Source organism: Gymnoscopelus microlampas, assembly GCF_963454915.1.
Source record: "Gymnoscopelus microlampas genome assembly, chromosome: 4".
In the NCBI taxonomy this organism is placed as follows: Eukaryota; Metazoa; Chordata; class Actinopteri; order Myctophiformes; family Myctophidae; genus Gymnoscopelus; species Gymnoscopelus microlampas.
In genome coordinates, this window is record NC_139941.1 from 56,249,681 (window position 1) to 56,273,844 (window position 24,164).

Below are 24,164 nucleotides of genomic sequence, written 5' to 3' on the forward strand. Positions count from 1 at the left end.
CGCTGCTCTTTGACTCCTCCTACTTTGTACAAAAGACACCACTTCTATACGTTTTTATGTTGCACCATTAAAGGGATAGTTCACCCCCAAAATGACTTTTTTTTTCTATCAATTAGTCACCCCATGGAGACTTGAATTCATAGATATTGTTTTGTTGTCGTCTCATTCCTAAGACAATAATTTGATGTACGGCAGCGGTTCCGGTAGGAGACACAAATAGTCTCCTTTGTGTCTCCTATCGGAACCGCTGCCTATGGTCATCAAATTATTGGCTTAGGAATGAGACAAAAACTAAAATATCTCATGGGGTGACTAATCCATAGAAAAAAGTATTTTTGGGGGTGAACTATGCCTTTAACCACTTTAAACCGTCCCTATATTTTTGGGTATATCATTTTAGCTAAAACAGCTGATATGTAAGCTGAAGCTCACAACGTGTCACATTGCAGCATGTTGTGAGCTTACGTATCGGATATTTTTGTGATTCGTTGTACAACAAAGTATATAGAGCTTATTAGAGCTTAACCAGTTGAACGTCTCTATTCTGGGGGGCGTGTCATACCAGGTGAGCATTTGTCAAAAAGAGATTTGGTGTAGAGGGAAAAAAGAAGGGGACCAAGTTTAGACCCCGTTTGACCAGATGTTATGGTATAGTTTGTCCATTACTTTTGATGCAGAAAAAGTGGTCATTTTTTACGATATTAAAAAGCAAAGTCTCTGGTAGTATAGACTCAATTGAGTCTCCTACTGAGCAGCCACCTCAAATTATTGTCTTAGGAATGCCATAAAAACAAAAAAGATCTCCATGAATTCAAGGCTTCATGGCGTGTGTAATTGATAATGTTTTGGGTGAACCATGATGATGACCTTTAAGGTCAGGTAAATCTGGATGTCGTCAGCGAAGCAACGATGTGATGTCTGTCAATGATTGAGCCAGAGCCTGGGCAGTAGCCCAGGATAGGTACAATAAAAAGAGGATGGATGGATCGGTCAGTGTGCGATTTGAACCAGAGCCTACATACACACTGTTCAAGATGTGATAATAAAATCACGTGATCATCAACGCTGTGGAAGGTGGCTATAGTGCTACAAAGTCTAGTGCTACAAAGTCTAGTCCTACAAAGTCAGGCTAGTGAAAGGCTTGTGCTACAAAGTCACCAGAACAGCCAGAGTTGACAGTTAAAATGTGGTCATTACATTTACATTACATTACAGTCATTTAGCAGACGCTTTTATCCAAAGCGACTTACAATAAGTGCATTCAACATACTGTAGGTAGGGAACGAAACTACTAATCACCAGAAGCATTAAGTGCATTCTCTTCTAAAACAAGCAACCAAGAGTATACCTAGCGCTAAGGTAAAAGTGTAATATATCACCTACCTAATTTCATAAATAGATGAGACAAAATAGGAGAATCAAATGAGCAAGAGCTAAAACAGATAAGTGGATCGAATAAACAAGATCCAATAAAACAATAAAACAAGAGTTTGTACAACTAGTTAACAACAAGTAGGCAGGGCGAGGAGGAAGGGTAGTGTTTCCTGAAGAGGTGGGTTTTTAGCCTGCGGTGAAAGATGGGCAGTGACTCTGCTGTCCTGACATCAGTGGGGAGTTCATTCCACCACTGTGGGGTCATTACTCCCTAGAACACTAACAATGAAAATAGTCTCACCATCACTAACTAATGTTGGGTATATTTTACCCGATATAATAAATTCTCACCAAAATAAATTAAGGTACAACAATACATGGCAAATTGAGGTACTCCTCTTATTTCAACAAATTATTCCTTTAAAAAAAGATAATGGAGCAGGGAACTTTTCCTTTGGTCCACTCATCCCTGTGACATGTGAGCCTTGTCCAGTGAAGGCACAGTCTATTTGCTTCAGCTGACCATTGTGGGTTTCAGGGTTGTTTTTTTACCCTCTATCACTAACGTTGGGTCAAATTCACCCGAAGACCACCCTGTAGAAACAACCAGGGATGGGTTGTTTAACCAGTGTTCAACAGGGTTAAACTCTTAAAAGTGTTACGGCCTGGTTTAAGGAGAAAACAACAAAAGAAGTACAACTTTATTAGGGGGAAAAAAACACTAAGAAAAGGCAAGAAAGACTAAGGAATAAAATAAATAAAAGTGGAATGATGAGAAAGGGGGGAGTTAGCTGGGGAAAGCCATATTGAAGAGGTGGGTTGTGAGGGCAGTTCTGGAGGTTTGGAGGGTGGGGGGCTTCTCTGAGAGTATTGGGTGCGTTCCACAGGGTTGGGGCAGCAAAAGCAAAAGCTCTATCGCCCCAGGTTGGGTCCTGAGGGAGCAGGAGGAGACATGATGTTTGAGGAGGTCAGGGAGGTGGGGGACCCAGATTGTTCCGTGTAGGTGGTGAGCATGGCGGCCATAGCTGAGTGGTTAGTGAGCCCGCCTAGGGAGCCAGAGGCCCCGGTTGCCCCAGATATGATTCCAGGCCAGGCCAGCAAATGTGTCGATGAAATGAAATTTGTCCCTGAACAAGACTCTTAACCCATAATTGCTCACAGGCCCTCATTGGAAACAAGACCGCAAGGACTTTCATGAACGGAATTATCCTATCTATCCTATAGCAGTATTAGCAGTGGTGGAAAAAGTACTAAAATGTTTTACTTAAGTAAAAGTATCAATACTGCAATGTAGAAATCTTACTTTGACCGGCAAAGACCGTTTTTTTTGTGTAAAAGAATGTTTTCTACTTTCCCATGTGCTTCCCAACTTCACAGGCAGGTGTAAATGATGGACGTTTACTAGATTTAAGGTCTCATCATGTAGTTTTCTACATAAAGGAGGTTCAACTGAACCACTGCATCTGACCACGTTCTCCAGGATCTTATGTGAGCTGACCCGAGGGTCTCGATGTTATCAACACAAAATGTTTTAAAGAAACTCTCACTGAGAGAGAAGGCAATGGCACACAAGGAGGTGCAATGCATGGATTAATAAGGGAGTTAAAAACATGACAAACAACTCATAATAAAGCACTAAGTAATAGGCCTACACAATGACACAAAGATAACTCATAATAAAGCACTAATAGGCCTACACAATGACACAAAGATAATTAATAATAAAGCACTAATAGGCCTACACAATGACACAAAGATAATTAATAATAAAGCACTAATAGGTCTACACAATGACACAAAGATAACTCATAATAAAGCACTAATAGGCCTACACAATGACACAAAGATAATTAATAATAAAGCACTAATAGGTCTACACAATAACACAAAGATAACTCATAATAAAGCACTAATAGGCCTACACAATGACACAAAGATAACTCATAATAAAGCACTAATAGGTCTACACAATGTCTACACAATGACACAAAGATAAGAGTTGATTTATCCACACGGTGCACAAGAATGTGTCGCCAGCAGATGGTGGACTAGTATCACTAGATCTTCTGACAGTTCTGCTTGCTATCCACAAGCTCACAAGCTCATGACACGCTCACAACGAGCTTGTAGATCTGCTATTTTCAAACATTTTAGTACTTTTGCTTTTGGTACTTTAAGTATATTTTGATGCTAATACTTTTGTACTTTTACTTAAGTAACAGTTTGAACACAGGCATTTTACTTGTAACAGAGTACATTGTGGTATTGATACTTTGTAACAATGGTCAGTACTTTTTCCACCATTGCATATATAATGGGACACTTGGAACACCAAAACAATCTCTACAGCCTCAGTAGTTAACCAGTAAAACTAAACTGTGGTATTTTACCATGCCTCTCATATGGATTGCATTGACAGCTGCAGTACACAGTTCTGCCTGACCCCGAGTGGAGGCGCTATTTGTAGTCGCCCCGTGTGTCTCTATGCTATGGGACTCCCTCTTTCTTAGGTGTTTCGCCCAGGTGGGCGTGGTTGTATGCCAAAACCTCATAGAGTTAAAAGTAAGCTAAAGCTAACCCTATAGACTGGTCGCCACCGTTTGGGAAGCACTGCCTTAACCTAAAAACCACGCCCACTTGGGGCGAAACACCAAAGAAAGAGGGAGTCCCGCGTCTCCCTCCATAGGCATATATCTATGTCCATAGGGATATGCGTGAACCGACCAATCACGTGACGTCCACGCAGATGACGTCCGTTAGCAAAGCAAAGCACACCGATCACGTGACGACCACGCGGTGACGTCAGCACCTGTCACGGAAGTACATCCAGAGCAGTAGGTTGTGATGATGATGATGAGGAGGATGAGGATGAAGATGGCGGCGGCAGGAAGAAGAAACATGAAGAAACGGACCGTTTAGAAACAGAACCTCGTCCTCCTAACGGAAGAGAACTACAGCCCTGTAGTTTATACCAGAACAACAATAATAAACGCTTTTCTCCTCTCAATAAGAGGGTGAAACGGCCAGGATTTCAGAACGTGTTGTTTTGTAGGAGGAGGAACAAAATGTCCCTGTTCCAGTCGGCCCTGGATTTCCTGTCCGGCCCGGCGGGGCCTGGCGGAGCGGCGGGCCGGGGGGACCACGACCACTTCGTGGGTCAGATGGTGGAGCTGGGAGACATGAAGCTCCGCATCAACAGGGTCATAGCAGAAGGTATGCAGAGCCTGACTGTCTGTCACTGACTGACCGGGGACTAGCTGTGGAATACAACTCTCGTAGACGTATTTATGATTCTGACGTTTACAATCTACGAGAGTTGTAAGGTTCACCCCCCATGGACACAGGGACTTTCAGCACTATACCCCGTAGACACTCCAAAGATGTACAAATTGAAAATAAAGGTGCTTAACCCCAAGCATTAAATGTTAACTCTCGCTACGGGGTAGTAGTTTAATGTAATAATCCATATCTTTCAATAAAGAAGTGTTTTAATGCCGTCTGTGGCCGATTCTGTCGGAAGTTCCCAATGGGCGGTAGTGACGCGCCCCATCTGGCGAAACCCGGAATTACACTCAATGTAAACAGGAAGTAAACGAGGGTGAAAAAATGGCGTTCGGCCACAGACGGCATTAAAACACTTCTTTATTGGAAGATATGGATTATTACATTAAACTATTACCCCGTAGTGAGAGTTAACATTCGGGGCGTGGGGGTAAGCACCTTTATTTTCAATTTGTACATGTTTGGAGTGTCTAAGGGGTATAGTGCTGAAAGTCCCTGTGCCCGTGGGGGGTGAACCCTACAACTCTCGTAGATTGAACACGTCAGAATCATAAATACGTCTACGAGAGTTGTATTCTACAGCTTACCGGAGAGAGTCCTGTTTTCTGTCTCTCTCTCTAGACATGGTTCACATGACGCTCGTCTGTCACTAAGCGTCATGACGCAACTTGTTCTTGGTTTTTGAAACTTCTCTATTTACAACCCGTACATCTACATAAACGTTCACATTTACAATATAAAGTGCTGACCCCACGGCCACGGATGTTACGAATTGTAACGCCCGGGTCTAAATACCCGTATCTTCCGCTTTGTTCAATAAAAAAGCATTTTAATCCGATCACCGGCCTTTTTCTCCGATGCTTTCAACTACGCGATCCTATCGGTTGGGAGGTGTATTGCACCCTGATGCATTACAAAAAATGGCACCGATCGGATTAAAATGCTTTTTATTGAACAATACGGAAGATACGGGTACTTCGGAGGGCACGTACATAATGTTAACATCCGTGGCCGTGGGGTCAGCACTTTATATTTGAAATTTGAACGTTTATGTAGATGTACGGGTTGTAAATGTAAAACAATCGCAACCCAGGAACAAGTGGTTCCATGACTGTCATGGTATGACAGTCATGTTTCAGGGCTACTCTCTCTCTCTCTCTCTCTCTCTCTCTCTCTAACGCCCTGTTGCCAGGCAGTGGTGGAAAGTACTCATTATGCAGAATGTCCCATTTCAAGTCTGAAAATAGCAGATCTACAAGCTCACAATGCGTCGCTTGTGAGCTTGTAGATCTGCTATTCTCAAATGGCTAAAATGTACATAGGGCTGAAGTGGGTAATGTATGTTTTGTAATAATAATATGTAGTGGAGTAGCAGTGGCGTTCCCAGAAAGTACATTTAGGGCAGGCGAGATTTTTTTTTCTACCCCCCCCCCCCAACAAGTTAACAACAACAATACACTGACTACAAAACGTTAATAAAAACAATATGCAAGTATAATAAATCAATCAATTATTAAGCAGTGGTCTCTTCATGTTGTTACAGTAGTTTAATGGCTCAAGCTGCTCTCAGACTCAGAGCCCCTTTTATGCGAGGTGAGTAGCCTACAGGTGATGGCCCAGACCCCCAGCTGGCTCTCCTGGCACCCCATGAAAATATAAAGGCACACATTTGCATCACTATAGGCGACGTCGCTCTGCGGAATGGATACGGTAGTGATTGGCTGCGACGAGGAGGTCCGACGGCCACTATTCTCTTTGGATTTTTTTCACTGCCTGTTTTTCAGTCTTTTACTTTATTTTCTAGGGGAGGCTAGATTTTAGTTACGCCACTGAGTAAAAGTGCAATATTTGCCTCTGAGATGTAGTGGAGTAGAAGTAAAAGTACTGAAAATTGGCGATACTTTACCCCATTAAAGTAAAAATAGCTCAAAATTGTACTTAAGTACAGTACTTGAGTAAATGTACTCAGTTACTTTACACCACTGCTGCCAGGCGCTGCTGCTATGAGTCTCATGCTTGTTGAGCCAACATTACTCTGCCCTGAGAGGTCTCCGTCTTTTAGTCAAAAATAAACCAAACTATGTCGCTACTCGCTGAAACAAAGGCTGTTCTGTGTTGTTAAAAGTCTATTCTCCAGGATAGGAAGCCTCTCGGCACCACACCTACTCTGTACAATACACTTTATGGGCAGAAAATAAAATATGAAATTATTGTATTTACGCCACTGACCCTACAGGTCTGGTCAATATGAATTACCATTGACCAAATCTGTCGGGGGCGCAGTGGAGCAAATACAATACATTCCATCAGGCAGACATATTTTATTTACACAAAACAGCCTTTGTTTGGGTGAGTAGTAGTTGAGTTTATTTTTGACTAAAAGACTGAGACCTCTCAGGGCAGATTGATGTTGGCTCCATGACCAGAGCGTTAGAGAGAAGTCACTGACGCTCTGGACCATGACTGACTGACTGACTGACTGACTGACTGACTGACTGACTGACTGACTGACTGACTGTGAGGTTCAATTCATAAAGGTCTCACAGGTAATTTTATTACCTGTGTAGGTCCTATAAAGAGAAGAATGCATTCGCCATCTGTTTTGAATAAGGGGTGTCATGTTTTGCAATTAATTAAGCTTATCTAGACTATTTCTGTTATTAAGGTTTTGTGATTTCTCTCAGACTGTGCAGGGCAGAGGCGTCTAATCTCTGAGTTAGGGTAACCGCATACCGCTGACACCGATACAAGTGACATCTGATTGATTCTAAAAGATCAGATCTGATCGTCGGCGAGGCGACAAAACCGTCGCAGCGACGTGTTTATGGTTATGAACCAGTGTTTATGGTTATGAACCAGTGGTTATTATTATTATGAACCAGTGGTTATTATTATGAACCAGTGTGTATGGTTATGAACCAGTGTGTATGGTTATGAACCAGTGGTTATTGTTATGAATCAGTGGTTATTATTATGAATCAGTGGTTATTATTATGAATCAGTGGTTATTATTATGAATCAGTGGTTATTATTATGAACCAGTGGTTATTATTATGAACCAGTGGTTATTATTATGAATCAGTGGTTATTATTATGAACCAGTGGTTATTATTATGAACCAGTGGTTATTATTATGAATCAGTGGTTATTATTATGAATCAGTGGTTATTATTATGAATCAGTGGTTATTATTATGAACCAGTGGTTATTATTATGAACCAGTGGTTATTATTATGAATCAGTGGTTATTATTATGAATCAGTGGTTATTATTATGAACCAGTGGTTATTATTATGAATCAGTGGTTATTATTATGAATCAGTGGTTATTATTATGAATCAGTGGTTATTATTATGAACCAGTGGTTATTATTATGAATCAGTGGTTATTATGAATCAGTGGTTATTATGAATCAGGTTCTAACACTTAATGTTGGGTCTTATATTGAAGCACCATGAGTCACCATTAAAGGTAGGGTAAGTGATTTTCTTTGGTTAAAGTAAGTGTTAAATAGCTCTATATTCTGATAGTACTCATTGCTATAGAGTGTTTGTTCAATAAAAGGAGTCTTCTTGTCTCTCCAGCTCTTTATTAAACAGAAAATGCATTTTTGTTTCAGTTTCAGTTTCATTTCCAATTTTATCCAATCAGGACAGAGAACTCAATCAGGATATAGATTAAACAAGTGAAATTGGAAGTGATGACACTAAAAAATGAGCAGGCAAAATTGGAACTGGAACACTATAAAAATGAAGCTTAAAAATGGGTACTTTCTCCTGATTGGCTGAGATTTTGACACCTACCGGAAAATGTATTTGCTGTTTATTAAAGGGCTGGATAGACATGGAGACTCCTGTTACTGAACAAACACTCTATAGCAATGATTACTATCACAATATAGTGCTTTAACCTTTTAACAAAATACTTTTTGTTTTAACCAAAAAATATCACTTACCCTACCTATAAGTAAACATGACATGTAAGCTGTTATTATAACATTATAACACCCAGAGATCTGTTATATTAGAGAGTAGAGAGAACCCATTTATCAGCTTCATTTTCATAGTGTTCCAGTTCATATCTTGTCTGCTCATTTCTATGAGTCATCACTTCTACTTGTTTAATCTGTATCCTGACTGAGTTCTCTCTCCTGATTGGATAAAATTGGTATCCTGACCTGAAAATGCATGTTCTGTTGAATATAGAGCTGGAGAGACGTGGAAACTTTTGTTACTGAACAAAACTCTTTATATCAATGATTATTATCACAATATAGAGCTATTTAACACTGTTACTGAACAAAAACCTATAGTAATGATTACTATCACAATATAGAGCTATTTAACACTGTTACTGAACAAACACTCTATAGTAATGATTACTATCACAATATAGAGCTATTTAACACTGTTACTGAACAAACACCAATCAGGATGGCCCATACATCTAGTCAGTCATTGTGGTTGAACTACCTGTATGTGTGAGTGTAGGAATGCATGGCATGCAGGCAATTCTATGCACCTTAACCAACTCTCACCAACATGCAACACACCCTGCTTATGCAATATTATCTTCCTTTGCACACACTTTGACTTGATTGACTGATAATATTCTATTATTGTCAGACTGGTCTGAATGATTTCTGCCATTCAGCTGCACCGTCACATTCAGCTGCACCGTCACATTCAGCAGCACCATACATTTGTTTCTATGGATTATTCACCCCATGGAGACTTGAATTCATGGATGTTATTGTCGTATTCCTAAGCCAATAATTGTAAGACCAGTGGACCGGTAGGCAGCGGTTCCGGTAGCAGACACACTCTTTTGTGTCTCCTACCAGAACCGCTGCCGGTCATCAAATTATTGTCTGAGACAATGAGAGAAAAACTAAAAAATATCCATGAATTCAAGTCTCCATGGAGTGACTAATCCATAGAAGAAAATTCATTTTGGGGGTGCACAAACTAGTGTTTCAGTGTTCATAGTATACAGTACTCCTTTTACCCCCTCTACACCAAATCTGTCCGCCGAAAATAGTCCACTTACAAATCATGTTGTGAGCTTGTACTGTAGAATGTCTGCTATGTTTGTAGAATGTCTGCTATGTTTGCGGAATGTTTTTTTTTCCCAGAATAGGGACGCAAGGGTTCATGTGATTAAATGATGATTTGCAGATGATTAGTGTGTTGTTACGCATGTTGAAAGGGTCTCAGAAGGTTCTCATACCATTAGGGAGACGTTATGTTTGCAGTTACATTGGAGCGTGTATCCAACATAAGCCGTCAATAGTTGTTTTAGAGGAGCGGGTCTGGTTACTGCAGATGTGTGTAAGCCAGGTGAGATCAGGTTGCTTACAGACAGACAGACAGACAGACAGAATAAGATTAAGACCAGAACGACCAGTTTGATGTCAGATATGTGTGTGGTGGTGTTGTTGCTGCAGCAACATCAATGGATGCTTCTCTACCGTCTGATTGGTTCAAGGAATGTTTGAGTTTTACTGCAGTGGATTTAGTGGTTTTGGTTTCGGCACGTTCTCCCTGTGATTCAGGTTTTTTTCAATTCAATTCAATTTTATTAAAGTGTCAAATCACAACAAGTTGTCTCAAGACACTTCACATGTAGAGAAGAGACCCGACAGTCCCACCCTGAGCAAGCAATTTTGCGACAGTGGCAACGAAAAACTCCCCCTTAAAGGTAGGGTAAGTGATTTGCTTTGGTTAAGATAAGTGTTAAATAGCTCTATAGTCTGATAGTACTCATTGCTATAGAGTGTTTGTTCAGTATTAGGAGTCTCCTTGTCTCTCCACCTCTTTATTAAACAGAAAATGCATTTTCGTTTCAGTTTCAGTTTAATTTCCAATTTTATCCAACCGGGAAAGAGAACTCAATCAGGATACAGATAAAACAAGTGAAATTGGAAGTGATGACACTAAGAAATGAGCAGACAAAATTGGAACTGGAACACTATACACATTAAGCTTAAAATGGGTACTTTCTCCTGATTGGCTGAGATTGTGACACCTACCGAAAAATGTATTTTCTGTTTATTAAAGAGCTGGAGAGACAGGGAGACTCCTGTTACTGAACAAAACACTCTACAGCAATGATTACTATCAGAATATAGTATTTTAACCTTTTAACAAAATACTTTTTGTTTTAACCAAAAAATATCACTTACCCTACCTTTAACTGGAAGAAACGTAAGGCAGACCCTAGGCTCTAGGGTGGGGGCCTTCTGCCTCGACCGTGTCGGGGGGGAAAGAAGAGAGAGAGAGAGGGAGAGACAGAGGAGAGACAGAAAGAGATGACATGATTGTATTCTTTTTTTTATATCCGTCTGTTGTGTGAGACGGTTGACTCTGGGAAAACAAAGCAGCGTGAGGGCTTTTGGTGGAGAACTAACTTTTTTTAACACATTCATTTCCAGGAAAGCATCATCTGTGTCATTTTAAGATTTATTTGGCTATTCAAAAATAGCAGATATACAAGCTCATAGCGCGGCACCGAGTGCCGCGCTATGACCTTGTATATCTGCTATTTTTTTGGAAAAATCGTGAAAATGTGTGCAAATCTTTTGAATATCCGTTTTTTTAAAGCAAACATTTTTAACTCAAATCTTTGCTTCTGGGGGATTCTACTAATGTCTTCTAAATCCTAAGTTAAAAAAAGAAAAAAAAACGTATGTTACTACTGTATAATATCAGTGGTTCTCAAACTCTTTCATGTCAAGCACCCCCAAAACAATATGTATTTGGCCGTGGACCCCCATCTCAAACAACCTTTCATCTCTGTCACCCATGAACACTCTAAGAAGTAAGGGACAGATGGATCACCGTGCCAAAAAATCTGGCTCTCATCTGCTTCCATTCTATCTCCTTGCTAAAAAACCTCTGTATCTCCTTATGAGACATGTTGTTGTTCCAGGCGTTAGCCAGGACCATCCATTTCTGTGCGTACGCATGCATTGTTTACGTGCGTGTGCTCGCCATGGAGTCCACACCTCTAAACAGCGCAGCGTTGCAGACGGTGAGATTTCTGGCACCGAACGTAATCTGTTATTATAAGATTATGGCACCCGATGTGTTAAAATCGGGTGTGTAATGTAATGTGTAAGCTCAGTAGACGGTCCTAGCAGGTCCACGGATAAGAGTCAGACACCCGGCCAGTGGCTCCTGGACACTGCAGTGAGATGGGTGAGTCATCTTCCTGAGGCCTGGAGCTACAAACACCCCCCCCCCCCCCCCCCCCCCAAGGCTCAGAGCCCCACAGATCATGGGGGTTCCTATAAATGTGGGCCCACTTCTCCAGAGCCCGACCCTGAATTGAGTCTGAACCAAAAAGGCCCTAACTAGAGGCTAATTTGCCTGAAGTAACTCTGGGCCCCAAGGTATTTTTTTGCCCTGGGTCCAAATAGAAGGTCATGTGCTCTGGTTGTCCTATGCTCCTGTACTCTCTGTTATACTAGTTGTTTCCTTGTGCTTTTTCTTTATACTGGGATCATTCTGCATCAGAGACTGAAGCCCTGAGACGCTGGTGGAGCAGTAGGCGGCCATATTTAAATGTTTCTTCTTTTTTTTCATTTTACAACATCAGGCCAACGGTTGCAACATAGAGAATCTATCCCCACCTGAAGAATGCGTATTACTATAGATATTACATCCTCCTTCTGTCCATGTTGAGAGTGATGGTCCAGCCATCCTGTTACTGTGCACATAGGCTGCACCAGCGCTCCTGTTTTTGGGTATAGAGGGGCGGGTGTAAAGAGGCGCGGAGAGATTGCGCCTGATCCCATTGGTTCACCGATCTGTCCGTCAACCCCCCGCCCCGTTAACCCATTACGACCTGGAACTGTGTCATTTTTAGATTTGAGCTAAAAAGCATTATTTTACACTTTGGGCTATTCAAAAATAGCAGATCTACAAGCTCATAGCGCGGCACCGAGTGCCGCGCTACGAGCTTGTAGATCTGCTATTTTTGAAAAATCGTGAAAATGTGTGCAAATCTTCTGAATATATATATATATATATATATATATATATATATATATATATATATATATATATATATATATATATATATATATATATATATATATATATATATATATATTTTTTTTTTAAAGCGAACATTTTTAACTCAAATCTTTGCTTCTGGGGGTCCCTGGAACAACATATTTGAGATGGGGTTCCGCGGCCAAATACATATAATTTTGGGGGTCCTTGACATGAAAAAGATTGAGAACCACTGAAATAGAAACATACGTTTTTCAGAATACTGTTGAGATTTAGGAGACGTGTAGAATCGGCTTCAGGTCTAAATGGGTTAAATAGACGATCTTTGAAAAGCCGTCTTAGTTTTAGTCGGCAAAAAATCAAAACTGGGTTCAGCACGCACGCACGCACGCACGCACGCACGCACGCACGCACGCACGCACGCACGCACGCACGCACGCACGCACGCACGCACGCACGCACGCACGCACGCACACTCACTCACTCTCTGCCATGTGATATCCAAGGAGTGCAACTGTTCTCTGTTCCTTTGTTGTGAACAAACAGGTTCTGTGTGGTTCTGCCTCAGAACAAACAGGTTCTGTGTGGTTCTGCCTCAGAACAAACAGGTTCTGTGTGGTTCTGCTTCAGAACAAACAGGTTCTGTGTGGTTCTGCCTCAGAACAAACAGGTTCTGTGTGGTTCTGCCTCAGAACAAACAGGTTCTGTGTGGTTCTGCCTCAGAACAAACAGGTTCTGTGTGGTTCTGCCTCAGAACAAACAGGTTCTGTGTGGTTCTGCTTCAGAACAAACAGGTTCTGTGTGGTTCTGCCTCAGAACAAACAGGTTCTGTGTGGTTCTGCCTCAGAACAAACAGGTTCTGTGTGGTTCTGCTTCAGAACAAACAGGTTCTGTGTGGTTCTGCTTCAGAACAAACAGGTTCTGTGTGGTTCAGCTTCAGAACAGACAGGTTCTGTGTGGTTCTGCTTCAGAACAAACAGGTTCTGTGTGGTTCAGCTTCAGAACAAACAGGTTCTGTGTGGTTCTGCCTCAGAACAAACAGGTTCTGTGTGGTTCTGCCTCAGAACAAACAGGTTCTGTGTGGTTCAGCTTCAGAACAGACAGGTTCTGTGTGGTTCTGCTTCAGAACAAACAGGTTCTGTGTGGTTCAGCTTCAGAACAAACAGGTTCTGTGTGGTTGTGCTTCAGAACAAACAGGTTCTGTGTGGTTCTGCTTCAGAACAAACAGGTTCTGTGTGGTTCTGCCTCAGAACAAACAGGTTCTGTGTGGTTCTGCTTCAGAACAAACAGGTTCTGTGTGGTTCTGCCTCAGAACAAACAGGTTCTGTGTGGTTCTGCCGCAGAACAAACAGGTTCTGTGTGGTTCTGCTGCAGAACAAACAGGTTCTGTGTGGTTCTGCCTCAGAACAAACAGGTTCTGTGTGGTTCTGCTTCAGAACAAACAGGTTCTGTGTGGTTCTGCTTCAGAACAAACAGGTTCTGTGTGGTTCTGCTTCAGAACAAACAGGTTCTGTGTGGTTCTGCTTCAGAACAAAGCCTCTGTCCTCACAGGACTCTTGACTTGGCATCATTCTGTCCACAGACTTCATTAACGCAATAAGACCTGTCAGAGCTTCTGTCATTATAGATATTACTATATTATATATTTAACATTTATTTTGTACTTTGGCTATTCAAAAATAGCAGATCTGCAAGCTCATAGAGTGGCGCGCTATGAACTTGTAGATCTGCTATTTCATTTTTTTTTAATCGTGAAAAGTTGTGCAAATCTTTATATTAGGGCTGTGAATCTTCTGCTATCTCACCATTCGTTTCCCATTCTGGGCGTCACCATTCAGATTTTTTCAGATGTGTTTTAACCCATTAAGACCTGGAACTGTGTCATTTTTAGATTTGAGCTAAAAAGCATTATTTTACACTTTGGCTATTCAAAAATAGCAGATATGCAAGCTCATAGCGCGGCACCGAGTGCCGCGCTATCAGCTTGTAGATCTGCTATTTTTTTTAAATCGTGAAAATGTGTGCAAATCATTGAATACAGTATATATATTTTTAAAGCGAAAAATTTTAACTAAAATCTTTGCTTCTGGGTGTCCCTGGAACACAATATTTTGATGGGGTCGGCGGCCAAATACATATCATTTTGGGGGTCCTTGACATGAAAAAGATTGAGCACCACTGATATAGAAACATACGTTTTTAAGAATACTGTTGAGATTTAGGAGACATGTAGAATCAGCTTCAGGTCTCAATGGGTTAAAACAACCGATTCTCGATTTAATTTTTTTTTCATTTATTCAAAAATTGATTTTGTCCCCGATTCAGCCCAGAACTTGCCACTTCACAAAAATGTCATTATACCAATATTTTTTTAAAGCAAACATTTGTAACTCAAATCTGTCCTTCATGGGGATTCTACAAATGTCTTCTAAATCCTAACAGTGTTTTGAAAAAACATGTTTCTATATCAGTGGTTCAATTTTAGTTCAAAGTTGTAGATCTACCAGCTCGTAGCCTATGAGCTTGTATATCTGCAATTTTTTGAATAGCCAAAGCAATCTAAAATGAGACAGATTTATTCCTGGGTTGAATGGGTTAATGCTGAAAAGGAGCCGACAACTTGCAGTGAAATTCACTAGAGTAATAGTTGTAGTAATAATTCACTGTTTGAATAGTGTGGCAATGCACAGGCTAGTAGATGATTTACAGGGGTAGTTCACCCACAAAAATACATTATGGATTTCATATAGTTTTTGTCTCATTTCTAAGCCAATAATTTGATGACCAGCGGACTGGTAGTCAGCGGTTCCGGTAGGAGACACAAAGGAGACTCTTTGTGTCTCCTATCGGAACCACTGCTGCTCATCAAATTATTGGCTTAATGCAACAAAAACTAAAAAATATCCATGAATTCAAGTCTCCATGGAGTGACTAATCCATAGGAAAATGGACAATGGGCATGTCATAATAGATGAACATTTGGCACAAACATGGAAAAGTAACAGATCTACAAGCTCACAGTGTATGTCCGCTAGAGATGTCCCGATATCGATACTAGGATCGGAAATGTGTCCGATACTCCTTATTTGGTCAGATCGGAATCGGCGAGTACGCTAGTCCATGCACCGATCCGATCCAGGGGTTGACACTTTTTAACGGTTGCCAGACTGCCCGTAAATAAAACTTTTGGGCAGGTGGAGTTTTCTTTAGATTTGCCGACCGAGAAAGTGCACGTTTGAGTGAGGAGTCTGAGGATGCAACCGTCTTTAGTTCGCTCTAAACAAAACACGAGGTATCTGTCCACACACCAGAGCACTACACACACACACACACACACACACACACACACACACACACACACACACACACACACACACACACACACACACACACACACACACACACACACAGTGGCTCAAAAAGCTCATACAAGCATTATTTCCCAGTAGACAAACTGCACAACTATCTATTTAACTCTACTACGGGTGTGCGTGAGATGAGTGCGGGCGCATCCCACCCGCAATATTTGTATAAAAAACACCTGCAGACTTTTCCGCATGTGCTGCGGTTTCCTACTAGTCCCTGATCGACGTGTGAAAATACAAGAAAGCAGCTCAAAACAGCCGTGCCAGTAGCCTACCTACTGACGTTTAGTGAACGCTCAAAGCTTAGCATAGCACGACGTGTCAAGTCAGACGAACGTAAACCCTTGACTTCCGGTCGGTGGACTTCAAAATAAGAGGTTTAAAAAAATATATATTATTATTGTTTTAAGCCCTCTTGTATCGGATCGGTATCGGCCACGGCCTATACGCAAGTTATGGGATCGGAATCGGATCGGGAAGGAAAAAATGGCATCGGGACATCTCTAATGTCGGCCCTTTTGTGGCGTGGAGTTTTGGTGTAGGGGAAAAAATGTGCACTTTGCAAAAAAAGCACAGGAAAGTACAGTTCAATACAAGGTCTGTTAAGAGGATTTTTAAATTTTAAAGAGATCTTTTGGGGCTTTTCTGCCTTTATTGATAGGATAGTGGGCTGACAGGAAATGGGGAGAGAGATGGGGGGGTGACACACAGCAAAGGTCGTCGGGATCGGGAGTCGAACCCGCGACACGCTGTCAAGCATATGTGGTATAGCGCCTGGGCCGTTAGGCCAGCGGGCGCCCCCCTGCTAAGAGGATTTTAAACCCAAGAAATCCTATGGCTCGTTTCCATTGGGGTTTAAGTGGTTAAATGCTTGAAAGGGTGATTTTAAAAGGTTAAGTGATTTGAAAGTGTGATTTAAAAGTAGTTTAACCTCATGCCTCTCTCTCTGTCCCTCTCTTCCTCTCTCTCTCTGTCTCTCTCTCTCTCTGTCTCTCTCTCTCTCTCTGTCTCTCTCTGTCTCTCTCTCTCTCTCTCTCTCTCTGTGTCTACAGGTGGCTTTGCCTTTGTGTATGAAGCCCAGGACATCGGCAGTGGGAAAGACTACGCTCTCAAGGTACAGTAAAGCTCCAGCTTTAAATGCTCCACCCAATAAATGACTTTTTCTATACGTTTTTTTCTTTTTTGCTGTGCAGTTGAGAGGAGAGAAAGCACAAACTGCACTTTCCTTTTTTATTTATACTTTTTGTATTGACCTTTATTTAATCAGGGAAGACCATTGAGAGCACGCTCTCTTTGGCCAGGATGCCCTCTGAGTACGACATGATCACAACATAATATAGATTAAAAACATTTAAAATAAAGTGCAATATTAAAAAAAACCTCATAATGCTGATACATAAGGGCTTCACAAAGCAGGTGCAGTCCTTGTATAATGCATCCTAAATGTCTCAATAGAGAGACCCATATATCCAGTTTCAGAGAGGCCTGGAGTCAGTTCCATTTGTCTGGAGCATAAGAGATGAAAGCGGTCTTTTCTTGTTCACTGTTCATTGGTGGAGTGATGAGTGTAACGTGTGACCTTGAGTGTCTTAGGAAAAGAACTACTACATTTTAAAACATCTACTACATCTTCTACTACCTTTTAAAACATTAACCTGAAGCCGATTCTACACATGTCTTCTAAATCCCAACAGTTTTTTGAAAAACGTGTGTTTATATATCAGTGGTTCTCAAACCTTTTCATGTCAAGGACCCCCAAAATATGTATTTGGCCACCGACCCCCATTTCAAAATATTTTGTTCCAGGGACCCCCAGAACAAAGCGATAATAAAAATGAGACTTTATACTGTTAACATTTGTTTATTAACACAGAACACTTGTTTAATCCGTAGTCTACAGCAGCCTATAACTAACGAGGCCTACGTTTGACAAATTAGGAAGAATGACGTCAGACTCGGCTCTCCTTCCTAATGGCAAATAATAATTATAATAAATACAAATAATCGTCTTTCTGGTACGGATACTATGAGGTGTGTCCTCACCAGTCTCACAGAACCTCAGTCCTCGGTGTGTAGATGTCATCAGGGCTGACACCAGATAATGCTGCTGCTCTGCGTAACAGAACACCGGCTTCACTTGCCCTGTTGCACCGGCCTTACCCTGAAGGCACACACGTGGCATAGGGGCAGGCTGTGTTGCAGAACCCATCATCAGGTGCCAGCCCACACACCTGTGACTGGGACACACCTGTACCAGCAGGTGTGTGCTGGCAGGTCACTCAAAGTGACAGCCATTACCAACAGAAGCCTATTTGGGGGGGTTTTGGCAAAGTTTTGGGGGGCGCTACCCACACGTTCAGCTGTGTGGGTTCCCACCGTCATGACATTCCTGGAAATATTTTGAAATCAGAAAACTCAAATAAATTAGGACAAGGGTTCCCAGACTGTTCAGGCCACAACCCCCCAAAATAATAGTATTTATTTGAACTGTATTTATTTAAAGCTCACAACGCCTCGCACTGCGAGGCGTTTTGAGCTTGTAGATCGGCTATTTTCACAATGTTTGCCTCTTTCTTAAGTAATATTTGACAATCTGGCCAATTTGGTATTAAGAACAGTTTAAGTTGATGATTAATTGTCAGTCAAATAATTGCGATTAATGATTTAATTGTGTTTGGCCATTGAACATTATGAAGTCTTCTAGGCTTCGTAATCATAAATTGCACAGAGCAGATATGACAAATAACTGAAATATACAAATAAATTATAGACATCATTTTAAAAAATGTATTCATGTGAAAATAGCAGAAATAGCTGATCTTGACGCGTTAAGTGACAAGCTTACAACGGGTCACTTTATGACCCCCCCCTCATCTAGACTGAGTGGCAAACATTGAGCAGTGTGGAGCGTTGGAGTTTGGAAGAGCTCGTTGGAAATCACTCAGCGGTCCAGGGTACCACAGCAGGACGTTGTGTTATTGAAAACGAGCGCTTCCAAACTCTGACACTTAGAAACACAATCACCTGCACGGAATGTCTTGACAGAAGCTCATAACATGTCTCTACGGTGGATTTTAATGAAACAAAACTTGACAGATAGAAAGAGGATAATTCAAGCTTTTCGTACAGCTGCCATGTTGGCGAGTTTAACGTTGTTTAATACAGTCAGATAGGACTTTTCTGTTTGGATGTATGGGCTGTCATACATCCAACGGTCCTGCTGCCTCCAGCATTTATATATGTGCAATTAGAAAACAGGTGGTTTCATGCAATGAATGATTTACGAGTGCTTCCAAACTCCAACACATAGACAAAAGGATGGCTGCACTGAGTTTATTATGACAGAAAGAGGTTTTGTTATGGTACAAACTATCACCTTGTAGTGTTGTTGTCTCTGTGTGTTTGCATCTCTGATGACCATTCTTTTCCTTTTTCTTTTTTCTGTGATGTCACAGCGGCTGCTGTCCAATGAGGAGGAGAAGAGCAAGGACATCATCCAGGAAGTGTGTTTCATGGTATCCTTTGTCATTCTGGGGCACACATGAACTAGTGGTCAAAGCTGGTACTGCAAGCTTACCACTGATACAGCGACATACTGTATACTGTACAAAACATTTTTAGATATGTATTTGGCTGCGGACCCCCATCTCAAAATGTTTTGTTCCAGGGACCCCCCATGAAGCAAAGATGTAAGTTACAAATGTTCGCTTTAAAAATATATATATATTCAAAGATGTGCACACATTTTCATGATCTTTAAAAATAGCAGATCTACAAGCTCATAGCGACTCCCGTAGAAAAGGATGGTGGTTTGAAGTCTGTGTCATTTTAGATGTTGCTATGTATATATAAAAATAAAATAAAGAAATAGAATGTATATAGAAAATAATGAAAAAAATATAATAATACCAAGTTTTTCTGAAAACTTAAGTTAGGATTTAGAAGGCGTTTCTAAAATGGGCCATGGGTCTAAATGGGTTAAGCCAGGGGTCTTCAACGTTTTCAGCCCAAGGACCCCCTAGCTGAGAGAGAGATGAAGCAGGGACCCCCTCTATATTGTATAAAATTGTGTTTCAGATATACTTTTGCTGCTCTTTTTTCCCTCTACACTTATAACTATTTGCCAAAAATAGCCGATCTACAAGCTCACAACGCCTCGCAGCGCGAGGCGTTGTGAGCTTGTAGATCGGCTATTTTTGGCTAAAGTTCTCCTCAGAAAAAGGATGTTAGGGTTCAAGTGGTTAAGGTAAAAAACTAGGGGAGGGATCAAAAATCATATCACACAAAGATTTGCCGGACAAGTTACTGTAGTAACTATGAGGACCCCCTAGGGGTCACGGACCCCCTGTTGAAGACCCCTGGGTTAAGCTAATCATCTGGGGACCCCCAGTTTGTGAAGCAGTCAGTGAACTAGTGAACCTTGACCTGCTGGTTGTAGAAGAAGCTGTCGGGTCACCCCAACGTGGTCCAGTTCAGCTCAGCCGCCTCCATCAGCAAAGAGGAGTCTGACACGGGACAGGCCGAGTTCCTCATCCTCACCGAGCTGTGTAAAGGTACAGTACACTACACCTGTTATTATATCATATAGATATGAGACTAGATGAGCTGTGTAAAGGTACAGTACACCTATTATTATATCATATATATATGAGACTAGATGAGCTGTGTAAAGGTACAGTACACCTGTTATTATGTCATATAGATATGAGACTAGATGAGCTGTGTTATTATATCCATTAGGGGTGTGTGTGGATATTGGGTTAAACAGGGCTGCCCCTACTAACCGTTTTCAAAATAATATTCGGGAATACTTAATGCTTTCAGTCGCTAGTTTAAAGTCTTCTTTCAGTTACCATGATATGTGTTTTTGTAAATGGTGGTCCCCGTAGAGGTCCACGTTTCTGATGTGGTCCGTCCATGTGACACCTGGTGCCATTTGTAGCCTTGTGTAGACTCCATTTTCCTGCTTTGCTGTGAGGGTCCATGTCTCAGCCCTGTATCGTTCCCTCCCAGGTCATTAATAGTGTGTATTAACACATCCGGTGCCAGAGTTGTATTAAAAAAGTGACGTTGAATGCCAGAGATATCACCGTTTGTAACGCTACGCTGTTTACAGCTGCTACTCCACGACGAGCACCCGATTGTAAACAATATGTGCGTGCACGATGGTGGATGGTCCTGGCTAACGCCTGGAACAATAACATCTCTCACGCCAGTCACCATGGCGGAGTGATCTCTGATCAAAAATGACTCGTTTTCATTTTTTTTGCAAGGAGATAGAATGGTGATCCATCTGTCCCTTCCTTCTCAGAGTCACCGTGGGTGATTCCAGAGATGCGCTAGCCCCCCCCCCCCCCCCATTGTGGACAAAAACAACAAAAACATTGATTTCAAGGAGAATCCCGGTTTTGGCACCCAATGTATTAATAGTGTGTATTGTTCCCTCCCAGGTCATTAACAGTGTGTATTAACAGTGTGTATTAACAGTGTGTATTTTCTTCAGGTCAGCTGGTAGACTACATAAAGAGGGTGGAGCAGAGGGTCATTATTAGTGTGTATTAACAGTGTGTATTAACAGTGTGTATTTTCTTCAGGTCAGCTGGTAGACTACATAAAGAGGGTGGAGCAGAGGGTCATTATTAGTGTGTATTAACAGTGTGTATTAACAGTGTGTATTAACAGTGTGTATCTTCTTCAGGTCAGCTGGTAGACTACATAAAGCGGGTGGAGCAGAGGGTCATTAATAGTGTGTATTAACAGTGTGTATTAACACAGTGTGTATTAACAGTGTGTATTAACAGTGTGTATCTTCTTCAGGTCAGCTGGTAGACTACATAAAGCGGGTGGAGCAGAGGGTCATTAATAGTGTGTATTAACAGTGTGTATTAACACAGTGTGTATTAACAGTGTGTATTAACAGTGTGTATCTTCTTCAGGTCAGCTGGTAGACTACATAAAGCGGGTGGAGCAGAGGGTCATTAATAGTGTGTATTAACAGTGTGTATTAACACAGTGTGTATTAACAGTGTGTATTAACAGTGTGTATCTTCTTCAGGTCAGCTGGTAGACTACATAAAGCGGGTGGAGCAGAGGGCGCCCATGTCATGTGACACGGTGCTGAAGATCTTCTACCAATCATGTCGTGCGGTTCAGCACATGCACAAACAGAAACCTCCAATCATACACAGAGACCTCAAGGTAGGTCACATGGTCACATGGTCACATGGTCAACCTATCAGGGAGGGGGGGGAGGGGTGAATGGATAAATTAATGAATGGCTGAGTGAGTGAGTGAATGAACTGCTGCTAAGTCTGTGGTTCTCAACCTGTGGGTAGGGACCCCTAGGGGGTCGTATATATACTCTGTTTCTATTCATCTGTCCCACAATAAAAACACACCCTGACCTGAGACATACCGAGACATTCAATGTGATTGTTTCTGATTGTAAGCTGCTAGGTCAGGGGTCTTCAATGTTTTCAGCCCAAGGACCCCCTAGCTGAGAGAGAGATGAAGCAGGGACCCCCTCTATATTGTATACACTTGTGTTTCAAATTCAACTTTTTTTTTGCGTACACGGTCTGCTCTTTTTTCCCTCTACCTCTTTGCCAAAAATAGCAGATCTACAAGCTTTTTACATTTTCTTACCTTTTTCAAGTAGTCACAGAATATTTATCTCCAGTATAATCCATCCCCTGATGGGTGCTAATCACTGAGGGTTGCACTGTGTGGTTTCACAAATGTGAAACCCCCGACCGGGTCCATCCCGGTCTGGGTTTTGTCATTAGAACAAAAACAAACTCAGAACCAGTCGGGTCTCAGAACAAAATTCACGGGTCCATTAGGGTTAGTCATTTTGGACCGTGAAGAGCTCTAGAGTCTACTCTAGACTGAAATGGTTAATAGTGTGTGTGTGTGTGTGTGTGTGTTGCAGATGGAGAACCTGTTGATCAGCAGCCAGGGGACCATCAAGCTGTGTGACTTTGGCAGTGCCACCACACTGGCCCACTATCCTGACTACAGCTGGTCTGCTCACAAGAGGTCCATGGTCGAAGATGAGGTACACACACACACACACACACACACACACACACACACACACACACACACACACACACACACACACACACACACACACACACACACACACACACACACACTCACACTGTTCACAGAGACACACACGGACGGACGGACAGGAGAGAAAAGCACATAACACACATGTGCGCACAGTCTCTCACACACACACACACACACACACACACACACACACACACACACACACACACACACACACACACACACACACACACACACACACTTGAGGAAATTCGGGGGAGTCTCCAGCCAAATGATTGATACCAAATGGACCCGTATGGGTCTGTAAACACTGAGAGTAACACATGGATCTGTAATGAAGGGGACAGAGACATGGTGCTGGAGGTAATGAAGGGGACATGGTGACAGGTTGACGTCACCTTGGAGGACACAAACCAGAACCCATGTGATCAAATTAACCACCAGGAAGTCAGGTTCATTACAGATACGACTTAATTATACACACACACACACACACACACACGCACACGCACACGCACACGCACACACATTTCATTAGCTCATCCCTTTATCGATCGATGGCTTGTGACAACTATAGATCATTTCACATGACAGGAGCTGATCTACAAGCTCTCACAACACGTTGCATGACTGCTGCCTCAGGTGACGGGGAAATAAGCAACTTTATGTAGCACTAATTATTTCAGATTTTTTGCTGTTTCCTGCCAGAGATTTTTCATTGAAATTAAAAAAGTACTCAGGAGCCGAGATACAGAATTTTTAAGTTTTGAGTTAACAAGGAAGTGGATAGGAGTCTAGATCTTCGAAAAATCATATCTCCTTGGTATTTGGGTCAAATTGAAAAAAATCAATTTTTTCAATAGAACGCATTTATGGGATCTTGGCGGCCAAGTGCGCTATTTAATAGATCGCATTTATGCGTGATTGGCAGAAATTGAGTTAACACATCGGGTGCCAGAATTTTATAATAACAGATTACGTTCGGTGCCAGAAATCTCACCGTCTGCAACGCTGCACTGTTTAGAGCTGTGGACTCCATGGCGAGCAC

General features: G+C 41.8%; 1 protein-coding gene across 1 annotated transcript in view; it reads left to right on the plus strand.

Moving 5' to 3' along the window:
- Window positions 1–4,228: 4,228 nt before the first annotated feature.
- Window positions 4,229–24,164, plus strand: part of gak (cyclin G associated kinase) — an 84,175-nt gene continuing 64,239 nt past the window's right edge. Inside the window, exons 1-6 of the mRNA XM_084056298.1 lie at window positions 4,229–4,587; window positions 17,092–17,153; window positions 19,495–19,554; window positions 20,478–20,592; window positions 22,095–22,237; window positions 22,971–23,096. Of these exons, the coding sequence (XP_083912424.1) occupies window positions 4,440–4,587; window positions 17,092–17,153; window positions 19,495–19,554; window positions 20,478–20,592; window positions 22,095–22,237; window positions 22,971–23,096 (654 nt within the window). The 5' untranslated portion in view covers window positions 4,229–4,439. The remainder of the gene's footprint in view (window positions 4,588–17,091; window positions 17,154–19,494; window positions 19,555–20,477; window positions 20,593–22,094; window positions 22,238–22,970; window positions 23,097–24,164) is intronic.